The sequence below is a fragment of the Thermobia domestica genome, unplaced genomic scaffold (assembly GCF_964235325.1).
Source record: "Thermobia domestica unplaced genomic scaffold, izTheDome1.hap1.1 HAP1_SCAFFOLD_1083, whole genome shotgun sequence".
Classification (NCBI taxonomy): Eukaryota; Metazoa; Arthropoda; class Insecta; order Zygentoma; family Lepismatidae; genus Thermobia; species Thermobia domestica.
In genome coordinates, this window is record NW_027656793.1 from 20,552 (window position 1) to 33,034 (window position 12,483).

A 12,483-nucleotide genomic window follows, 5' to 3' on the forward strand; every position below is an offset into this window, starting at 1 on the left:
TCAAGACTAGAAGCCAATATGATATGAAACCTGACGTTCTTGAGTTACCGCTCTTTTCTTCAATATATATAATATGTACCACATTTACAGAGACTTTACTTTGTTTCTAAAATGATTTTCAGGGTTAAAAATATAAACATCAGACGATAAACTATTATACACTGATGCCAGCCTGAAGTAAAAATGAAATGAAATCTTTAAGTTTTACGTCCCACGGATATGCCGGTTAGGCTAAAGGAGATGTGATGATGAGAGATGAGTGAAATAGTGAAATGAAGAAAGTGGGGGGAAACGGGAGAACCCCGAGAAAACCCACGAGCACGGTGTTTGTCTACCAAAAAGTCCACACGGCGCGAGCTGGGATCGAACCAGGGACCCCAAGCACCGGAGGTGAACGCTCTATCACTGAGCCACCGCCCCCGCCCCCCAGCCTCAAGTATAAAGAACGTTGTATAACTGATAGTCTGGGTGTTTCATATGGTAGTAACGTATGACTGCGAGTAAGGCGACAAGGTACACGAAAATTGAGAGCAGAAACCAATAATTCGGAGTTCACTAATAATTTTGCGGAGAGCTAACAAGTCTTCCATCATGCGGCGAGTAAATAGAGTCTGTATATTAAGTCTGCCTAGAAGCTGTGTTTTAGCAATACGTTGATATCACATCGCTAGAGTTCAACAATCTACTTTGGACTTCTCTCGTGATTAAACGCCTTTAGTTTGATTTCCAGTGGAATCCCAAGATAAACTACAATAGCTTGTTGCCGAAAAGAAACGCTAAAGCTATTCACTACACTCCTCACCATTTAATATCTGCAAAGTGCTATTACAATGGATGTCCCACTCGAAGGTAGACCCGATAATATTCATTCGCTGTTTTAAATACTTCAAGGTTTTAGTTTATGTTTGTTTGAGTTAGTGAATTAGTTAAATGATAAGTAATCACACTCGATTTTTACAAACAAGATGAGATCACGAGATGCCATTTAGTGGGAGATCCAGGCGGTGACATCAGAGATTCTGGCACCCACCTTTAGAAACATACAACGTCGTATTCAATTCTTTGGACGCTCACGAAAGATATTTCCAGCATCTCCTGTAATAACATCATTTCATTTCATTTTTTAAATATGTCAATTAAGTTTTTAAGGCGTTATAATCATCGAACACTCAAATTATTACAGAATATAAAACGTCTAGAAAAAAACTGTTAGTTCATTTCAGACAACATTCCCTCTTATTTCCACAAAGCAGTCACATTGTTTGCTATTATTATTATTATTATTATTATTACAAAGAAATAAAAGAAGAAAACGTGGTGAAGAGAAGTAAACGCTAAAGAAATCAAATTTTATTATAAGCACAAATGTGAATGTATATCATATAAAAGGTACCATACAAATTTCGTTGAATAGAGGAGAACTTCACATACACGGAAATCTCAATAGCTAAATGCAGTTTACATTGGTAAGCCTAAAGGGGAAGAAAAAAAGAGGTAAATTTAGATTACTAAGGTGGGCGAACGAAGGTCTATCATATTCCGCTGTTGTATGGAACTCCTTCTTGGCTTTTAGAGCAGTCTACTAAATTTTGACCTATGTTAGAAGTCACTAATGTGCGAAGTTGGAAATTGATATAAGGCGGAAATCGCAACTGAAAATAGAAAAAGCACTTAAGAACAAGAAGGATGATTAATTTGTTTATTTGGCGTTTATATGTTTATTTGTTTATTTGGCAGACAGTTGTTCAGCTTTTGTTGTTGATCTAGGAAGCTATAATTTTATGTGTTGAACCCTTACGATAATTTGGAGATTAAAGGCATTTGTAGTATATGAACCGGTAAGGAAGCACAAGATTTGTATCATCCGAGGAGAGATTATCAGGCACCCAATTGTATGTGTACGGTTATCTGTGGAAGGTAAAAAGCCAATGAGTTATCGAATATTTAGTGTTAGGCTTATTATTTGGTTGCTCTATGATTGATTATCAGTACTCAAGTCGGCGCAGATGAACCAAACTTCTCGTCACAGTAAATATAAGAATCCATGTTGTGTACAAAATTGAATTATGACATTCTAATGCAGGGGAAGCTATATACAAAAGTAATTAACAACAAGTAATAACTAAGGCAAAAGTTTTTAACCGACTTTTAAAAAAACTCAATTCGACCCTTTATATATATATATATATATATATATATATATATATATATATATATATATATATATATATATATATATATATATATATATATTGTGCCTATGTTGAGAGTGTTATTATTGTAACTGACTTCAATGTGAGCATGTTTACGCTTAAATGTAACAATTTTCATTATTATTTTTTTTCAAAGAGTATACTTTCTCGCAGGTTCCATATGCATTTTATTATGATGTAATGAACATCTTTGGGGTTAGACCATGAAACTCCTCCGTCGAGCCAAAAATATTTCACTACTGGATTATTAAAAAACAGTCTTATTTGATGTATTACACGATAGAGTTTCCATTTAACAAAGTTCCCGCGATTTCAAGATGGCGGCCGATGGTGTCATATGTCTCAAAAGATTTCCCCCCTCGTATGTTATCATCACTTTTTTCCTTTTTTCCCAATTTTTAACGGCTTGGATTTTATTTAGTGTTCCCACACTTTTGGACTATATAATGAAATGAAAATCTTTGAGTTTTACGTCCCACGGTTATGCCGGTTAGGCTAAAGGAGACGGTGATTATGAGTAATGAATGATATGGTGGAATGAAGAAAGTGGGAGGAAACGGGAGAACCCCGAGAAAACCCACGCACACGGTGTTTGTCCACCACAAAGTTCACTTGGCGGAGGCTGGGATCGAACCCGGGACCCCAAGCACCAGAGGTGAACGCTCTACCACTGAGCCACCGCGGCCCCCCACTTTTGAACTACCCTGTATATATAGTCTCACTTGTTTCGTAAGGCGATCCATTTTATAGGAAGCAAGCGTCCTACCTTTAGTTTACGTATCCAACTAAACTACTGGGGTGACGAAAAAACTGGAGAAATTAAATAAACTTGAAAGAAAATAACCGTCTTCAGAAACGCACTAAAAAGCAGAAAATAAGAAAAACATTATTAACAGACTTCAAGCAAAGCGCTAAAAATAGAAAATAATCAAAGTGCTAAAATACAGAAATTAAAAATAAGCGCTCAACAGCTGAAAACAATTCATTATCATCGTTTATAAAAAATTAAAGTTTGTACAATCCGCGGCAAAAAACCTGCAACATGAGCATATAAGTTTATTGTGAAATGACGAAGTCTTTTGCTCCAAAATAAGTGTGCACGGGAGGAGGCCGAGGTTTATCCTGGCGTGATTCGTTCCACTTAGACGTTATGTTCATTCCCTGTGCTGTTAGGCGTAGTTTCACAATAAACTTACATCCTCATGTTGCAGGTTTTTTGCCGCGGATTGTACCAAGCCAGGTCCGTATCCAAGGGGGGTCTAGATGGCAGGGCCCCTAAATTTTTACTGCCCTCCCTAAAATTTTCAGGATAGGCTTGCAAATAAACTATAATATGGTATGATCGGCCCCCCTAACTTATACCGACCCCCCTACCTTTTTGGGCTGGCTACCGGCCTGTACCAAGCCAAACAAATTAATGCCCAATATGAAATTAGTTTGAATGGTAATTTGACGCATTAATTTGTTTGGCTTGGAACACATTTCATTTTTTTTTAAATATATATATAGATAACTAGCAGCGTTCACCCCGCTTCGCTGCGGTCACCCCGGAACGCAATAAACTTTGTTACTTAGATAATTTTTACTTTTTCGCTTTCAAGTGATATGATAAAAACCATAGAAGATTGCAGTAAATGTTAACATTATATCGCCTGTCATTTATGTTAACCCGCCCCGCTTCGCTGCGGTCACCCCAACCCGCCCCGCTTCGCTGCGGTCATCCCGGAACGCAATAAACTTTGTTACTTAGATAATTTTTACTTTTTCGCTTTCAAGTGATTTATAGCGCCTGTCAGTTATGTTAACCCGCCGAGTCACAGGGTCATGCGGGTTGCATATAAATACGTTTATTTTTATACCTATGATGAACTAATAACAAAGGATTTGTACGTATGGACACCTGAATGGTCAATTATCTCAAGACACTGGTAATTGAAAATTAAAGTGATATGATAAAAAACATCTAGGGTCCACATCCTAACAACCCCCCAAAAATGAAAGAAATCGGTTCAGCCGTATTAGCGTGATGAGCGGACAAAGGATTTTTTGTACGTATTGACACCTGATTGGTCAATTATCTCAAGACACTGGTAATTGAAAATTAAAGTGATATGATAAAAACCATCTAGGGTCCAAATCCTAACAACCCCCCAAAAATGAAAGAAATCGGTTCAGCCGTATTAGCGTGATGAGCGGACAAAGGATTTTGTGCGTTCTCTTTTATATATATAGATGGTAATCACTCTTTGCCTGTTATTGAATTCGCACCAACAGAGGATTTGATGTGTAAAAATAAGCTTAAATCGGCTGTTTTTTCCCTTCATTAATATTTATGAATCCTTTGATCATCGCTGAATTTACTGTATTTGGAGTTGCACTGTCCTGTGACCAGCACTGATGTTCAAGTTTCAACATGCTGACCAACTGCACAACCAAGACTTCATCTCCCTATCCGCTACAAGTATATAGACGAGATCGGCGCGGAAATGAATCAAATGACAAAATTTTAAAATAAAATTAAGAAGCGTTTTAAATTGAATGTTTATTGTGGTCGGTTTTAAATTAAACGTACTGTATATAGGTTCGCAAAATTTTTACTTGTTTTACATGTATGGGTTGAAAATAAACAAATCGTCGTAAGAATGTGTATTTCTAGGTAAGAGTAAGTATGAATATAGATTTCTTATGAACTAAAGATTACAGGTGTAAAAATAACAAAATTATCGTGTTTATTAACAACATGACAATGGTGGATAAATGGAACAACAATCATAAGTAAATATGATTTAAAAACAAAAGTATTAAATAATATACGAATTATTCCAACAATATTAATCTATAACCATACCAATTCATCCATCAATTTATTTTCAATTTCCGTAATTGCTTACACATAACACTTTCTTTCAATTTTCCTTATTTTCTCATCTTCAACATTACTCTGCACACATACATTAGCATCTTTCTACTTCATCATTCTTTGTCCCCCTTTTTTATGAAAATAACAAATTCTTTGGTAAAGTATCGCAGCAAAATCTTTGGGATTGAAAGAATACCAAAGGGTTTGCGTCGTGAAATACCAAGGTATTTGTTAGAATTCCCTCACATTTCATCTCATCATCACCCACTAGCAAGTTATTTGATAAAGTATCGCAGCAAAATCTTTGGCATTAAAGGAATTCCAAAGGGTTTGCTAAGTGAAATATCAAGGAATTTGCTAGAATCTGGTTCTCCGGCGTAAGATTGTATGGTGCATATGATCTTACGTCCCTCTCCAGTCAAAAGTAGGCCCTCACAGAGGTAGAGACCTTGACGAGGTTGTGGGGCTTTCAACCAACATCTGCCTGCACCAAACTTCTTAATTTGTTATGAATGAAAACTAATATCTTGTTCTTTTCTTTGCAGGTGTACAAGAAGTCCACTGGTTGTGGAAAATACAAGCAATAAACAACAAACTTGTGCTGAACATAAAAAATATTACACCTATCTAAAAGTTATGGGATAAGAATTGTCAAACTATTTTACTCGCTAGCTTTCCTGAACAGAGTCGAAAAAAATACCAAAAAGTAATATTTCAGAAGATTAATATAAGTAATACGTTGGGCACAAGAAAACAATCCAAGAACAGAAAGAAATGCCAGAAGAAGATTGACAAAATTAAAAATTAAATACCTATTCATCTATATTAATCTGAATGAACTGAATTTTTCTCAGTCTTGGGAAGTAACGTAACGGAAGTAACGCGTTACTTGTAACACGTTACTTTTTAAGTAACGTTTACTAGTAACGCGTTGCATTTCTTCCAAAGTAACTGTAACGGTAACGTGTTACAAATGTTTAAGTAACGTTCCTAGTTTGTGTTACATTTCGGATGAGTAGCTACAATATAAGTATTTTTTTTCGGAAATAAATGTTCCTTTCCTTAAGCGAATTTCTCATAATGGAAGAATGGAGCATGAACTATGTATGTCAGTGACCGGCAGTCACCAACACACAGAGAAACAGATACGATCATAGTGCCACTTGCTGTTTGTAGAAGATGAGTACAGTCTTAGGGAAATCATGTGTAGTGATTGCAAGCACCTGGAAGATTTTGTCATAGATTTTGATAGCTCCAAATCAATACATTCAGTGAGTGAACTATGAGTGCAACGGTACGGTAGTCTATTTTACTTTGATTCGTGTTGTTTTTATAAAGATGGAGAACGAAAATATTTTACCCTTCAAATATTTGAAAGAATAGTTTTTCATAAAAGCTGATGATGATGGTGGACATAATTTAAAAGTAGTGTCTGAAGTGCTCCAGCGGGAAATATTTATCAACAATTAGGGTGCTATAATTAACGATATACAGTAAGGTATTAATATGAATAAACTGTGTTCTGATTAGTAGGCCTACTTTATTACATTTGTTGATGGTACGTAGTGTCGGAGTTCCTTCAGATTACTTTGCGTATCCTAGAGTCCCGTTGACAATAGAGTTTGGAAAAACTAGCTTTAAAAAGCATGTATCGATTTTAGAGTTACTGGCAAGTTTCGATTAAACCCCAGTTCATGTAGTCCCATTTTATTAGTTACAGTGTAATCCTTTTCTATATTCTATATTTTTAATTTTACATAACAACATTATTATTATTATATAAATAGTTTAGCAGAGTAATACTAAGCAGCCATTTTTTTAACGCATACGGATTAGCACGAGTCGAGTCGGGTCAAAGGTAGGGTGACCAGATTCTGACAAGCGGAAAGTAGGACACAAGTATAATCAGTGGCGTATTTAAGGGGGGCTTCCCCGAAATTTTATTTACTATATTAAAGTAAATAAAATATCTTGTAGAATTTTCACATTTCCAGGAATATAGTTAGCAAAGCCCCGCCGAAACAAAATCATAAATACGCCACTGAATATAATAGTAATTGATAGTCTACTGCGTCGGCAATACTCATGTCCTTATTTCATTTAACATTAACCTTAAGTTAATCATTCATTTTCGACTTAAGAAAAAAGTGGTAGTCAACAAAAGTACGGTATTGAAGAAATTTAACACAAATCCAAATACTCCAAATGACAGATACAAAATTGATTAAACAATTTAAAACAATTTGATGGAGTAATATGAAAAAGTCACTTTCATGAAAAAGAAAACTTAAGTATATTGAAGCATAAAATTTTAATGAAATATAATAATGCGAATCGTCTTAATTATTTATCCATTACCTTCCAAACATTTTTCAAAAATGTTAGCAATTATTTTAATTAACATGTGACATACTAAGTACATCAGTAAAGTGCTTGGTGACATATTTTTCGTTGTTTTACAAAATCGTGTCATGGAATCCACTACGGATACAATTATGGTTACATATGGGTATTATTAGGCAATTAAAAGTTTCAGTTTTTAACTGAGATTTCTCATTACTCTAAAATTATTCACTATACAAAATGTCTTTCAGTCGGAACATTTGTGGCAGGGAGGCACGTACTAAACTCCACATTCTCTCATACTTGGGAATATAGAATGGATTTTTCTTCAAAATGCTTGAACAATTGATTCCATTTTAAATCTACCCTCATTTGAGCAGTGTTTCAGAAGTAGTATACTATTTTACATTTGTAATATCATCAAATAGGTAGGAATCGTTTGTTTCTTTCCCTGACAATTTATTAGTGTACTTCCAAACTGCTCTGGAAATTATGAAAAAAAAAAAAAAGATGAAAAAATAAAAGAGGTGTTCTTCACAGTTTTCAGAATCTTACACCTGAAGAATACTTACAGCAGGAGCTTCTTCTATGATCTTCTGATGTCGCCGCTGTACACTGCAATCTCTTTCGAAAACGTAGACGTAATTCCCGTGAACGTCTCCGAAGATTTGAACCTCTACATGCCGAGGATTTTCGACAAACTTCTCAATCAGCATTACATCATCTCCAAAAGCCTTCATTGCTTCCGTCTTGGCAGATTCTAGTTGGGACTCGAACTCATTCTCTGTCATCGCAATTCGCATTCCCTGGAAATAGATTGCACAATAATAATAATAATTTTATTTTCAGTGCTGCGAACAGCTCTTAAGCAAAAATGCAGCATTCTGTAAAATATTTATTTATTTATTTATTTATTGAACAAATTCCCAGATACAGCATAATTGTGCCATTTTACACAGGGAAATATCAACAAGCGGGAAAAAAAGAAAAAAGAAAAAACAATTTAAAAATAAACAACAACAGTAACATCAATAGTATTAACAAAGAGTGCACAAGTAATATTATTTAGCCAGCACGCGTTTTATTGTTCTTTCAAACACCGGGTAGCTCGAAAAAATGTCCACCTCACTAGTTAGATTATTATAATAGTTGGGTACTCGGTGAAAAAGAGACCTCTGTATAATTGTCAACCTAGGGCGTGCAAGATGGAATAGGTGGGTATTCCGGGTTTTGCGGGAAGGGACATGTAAGGATAGTTGTTGAATTAGGGTTTCTGATCTTAGGTTCCCATTTACAATCTTATGAAGAAACTTCAAATCAGAGTTATTTCTGCGTACTTCCGGCGTCTGGATATTAAGATATCGCAAAATTTCCTCCTTAGGTAATATTCGAACTGCGGGAACACGAAAACGTTCTATTGCAATAAAGAAATTGAGAACAGACTCAAGTCTAGAGATGTGTAGGTGCGGCCATGGCCCAGATGGGAGAGCAGTATTCAATCTTGGGTGCTACAAGAGTTTTATAGAATGTTGTTAATGATGCCACGGTACGTAGTTCAGTGCAACAATCATGTAGACTAGACAGTAAAATATTATATTATAGTATTTTATGTAATGAAATATAAGATAATTGCCAACTAAGCAACTGAAGGCTCTTAATATATAATTTTCAGCAAGTTTTATTTAACCTTCGCACTACCCAAGTATTTTTTGTAACACGGACTACAAAGGGGGTCATTTTGTGCCCACTTGTTAAGATTAAATATATCTCGCAATAGAAACAAATTAGAAACTCTCACAAAAATCTGCAGAGACTGAAGTAAACAGTTCACAGGAGGAGACTAACAGCTATCTATTATGCTGCCATCTAGGAGTGACATTTCTAAATGTCAGTCACATCTCCTACCAACGGGGGAGTACTTTGTGCCCAACAGGTTAAAATAACAAGTTTGTATCGCCCCGAGCAGTTTGGGCGGCGTCTCTTCTTCTGGCGTCGGCTGACTATCGCTAGTTCGAGTCTCAGGTAGAGTACCACAGTGTTCCAGAGAAATGAAACGTAGATAAGAGCTTGTTTGTAGTCGGGATTTATTGGTTGAAGAAGTTGTACAGTTCAGAAAATAAAGATTTACAAGAAAGCGCACAGACTGATTGAACGCAGACTCTCACTAAGAGGAATACGCGAATGATAAAACGTTTGTCAGACCAAGTCCAACTGGACACAACCGCAGGTGACAGACCGGACCTCTTCTAATGAAGCGAAATTTACGAAGTTGACGAGCCGAGATTCGGTGTAAAGAGAAGGGTGACGAAAGTGGTCCATCCTGGATGTTTTATACTCTCCAATTTGGATATCATTGACGTAAGCCTCATGTGAGAGTCCAGTGTTCGTACATCACATGATTTTGATAAATGCCATTACCATCTTTTTTGTATTAACTTTAACAAAGAAATTTAAGAACATTACACCTTTTTATCTTTGAGTCCTTCACAATGTTTTCGCATGCATCGGTCAATAACCCTAACCATACATACATCTAATGTCGTAGTTTCTCCATAATCCGGTTGTTTCTCTATCATGCGATCTTTCCTTTACCTTTTAAGGAGATTATTACGTTCTCCAATGTCTCTGTCATGAAAGTTATTGACACTAGTGGACTTATTTACATGTAATGTACAGATCACTTATCAGTGGAAAAGAAAAGAAAGAAAGAAAAACAAAATAAAAGAAAAAGATGATACACAAAAAGGTAGGTAAATGTGCCAAGGTACGACAAGTTTTATGACATACACTAACGTTCAATATGAATCACCGTAAGGTATTCGCTTTAGCTAAACATGCAGAGCAATAACATATTTTCTTACAATTTTAAAGAAACGATTAGAAGAGTAATTACAAAAAATATAATGTGGTGGGCACAAAGTACCCTCGTTGGTAGTCAGAGGGTTAATCTTTCTATAACAGAATGAAACACTTTTTATTTCTAAATTTCACATCCAGCAGACAAAAATTCGAGATCATTTCTCATACCTGTAACGTAAATATAGATTGGTTAAAACATACTGAAGATATCAATTAAAAATAAAATCCAGATTAGCAGTAATAATAATAATAATAATAATAATAATAATAATAATAATAATAATAATAATAATATAGTTCAGATTTGCCTAAGAACATTTGTACTTGCAGATCATATGAAGAAAATTACCCTTTTTTAATTATTAACATGTTATGTTTGAATCATTTCGAACAGACGAATGACGATAATGTTAAGAGAGCTATTCTAAAATCGATCTCCGACGACCAGAAAGTAAATAATGAAAAATACTATTACCTGTGTTGAAAATGATTTTAAGAGTGAAAATACAAGTATAATCCTTTATCTAGAGAAGATTACTTAAGGCTGAGTTGAATTTTTGAGTCCTTAAGCAACACCGAGGTTATGAAGGACGGTTAACCTGGACTCAGAACCACAACCGGAGCTTGACTTCAGTACAGTTGATTAATTCTTACAGTATAGGTCGTTTCCCACCACACTATGTCGCCTCCAAAAGATATAGATAAACCTACTTAGAGTACGATAAATCACAAATAGTTAGCAGGTTGCAGGAAAGAAGATTAATCTCAGCAAGTAGCAGTGTACTTAAGATCTAATATAGATATGCATTCAGACCTGGATCTAGGACTTGGTCAAGAGAAAGTTAGGCGTGTCCATACGTTATGAATGACATTCTATTCAGTGTCAATTCGAAGCTTCAAATGTTGATTTCTGCCACTTCCGGTTTGAATAGAGGATTACGAGACAAGAGGGGCGGGGGACGTAGTTCCCGCTCACTACTCTCCTGCCGTTTTCTGTTGTCATTATGCTTTGGTCAAGAGCTCAAATGTTGAAATGTTTTTCAAAAGCAGCAGTTCTGTGATTACAATGCAAAGAGCTTTTTCTTGAAGTTCGCTATTCTGCGCAATGAAAATGTCCCTGATCGCAAGATCATCTTGCAGTAGGTAGAGATGCTCACAACATTCTTTCGACATCCCATTCACTCGATCTAACGCTCACATCATGATTTGGAACTCGCGCTCAGTCAACTTTACGCTTACTTCGTGAGGGAGAGGTCGAGTGAGCGTGCGTTCCGAACTCATGAGTTCGGGCACCTTTGTTCCAAACAATAAGTTCAGTACTGAAAAGAAAAATCATCTGGCCGCCCTAAGAGTGCTCGTACGCCTGAGAGTATCGAGGCTATGAGACAGTCTGTCTTGCAGTCCCCAAAATGTTCTGCAAGGAAGCGTGTGCAGCTGGTGTAAAAGGAATTTTACAAGAAGACTGCATTTTCACTCTTGTAAAATCATGACTGTCCAATAACTTTAACCAGTAGAATGTTAAAGACGTCAACAGTCAATGTGAGAACATCATGCAAAATGATCAAGATGATGTTCTTTTCTGTAGTGAAAAAGCACATTTCCATTTAAGTGGTTGTGTAAACAAACAAAATTTTTTGCTATTGATCTGAGCATAACACAATTAAAATTGTTTTCAATACGACTTTATATTTTTGAATAAGCAACTTTCTATTTGTAATACTGTTTATTTTATTAGCCTTATATTGGAAGATTTATTAGCTCACCCTGTACATAAAGGAGTTTTGGTAAACCAAATTTCTTAGTAAATTATTGTCTTCTACCAATGCTATTCAAAGTTACTTGGGTACGTAATTTAATGGGAGCAGGAAAATTCGGTGTAGGAAATTTCGGTGTAGGAAAATTCGGTGTAAGAAAACTCGGTGTAGGAAAATTCGGTGTACAGAAAATTCGGTGTACGGAAAACTCGGTGTGGGGAATGTTCGGTGTAAAGAAAGATTCGTTGTAGTAGACAGTAGTATTTATTAAAAACTTAACTTTGAGCATAAATGAGCGTATTAGTTTTAAGTTCAAACTTTGTGTAGAACGTACTTTTACTGTCTGCTATACCAAATTTTGAAAAATTGTGATCGTGAAATAATTTGAATTCTAGATTTCGACGGATTTTAGCATTTCATGGCCCTTACATGACGAGAAATTTGTTTATTGATG

At 35.6% G+C, this 12,483-nt stretch overlaps 1 protein-coding gene across 1 annotated transcript in view; it reads right to left on the reverse strand.

Annotated features, from left to right (window-relative positions):
- Window positions 1–12,483, reverse strand: part of Mccc1 (Methylcrotonoyl-CoA carboxylase 1) — a gene marked incomplete at both ends in the record, with an annotated part of 57,242 nt that overhangs the window by 19,613 nt on the left and 25,146 nt on the right. The window contains 1 exon segment of the mRNA XM_081748056.1: window positions 7,989–8,222. Within this exon segment, the coding sequence (XP_081604182.1) occupies window positions 7,989–8,222 (234 nt within the window).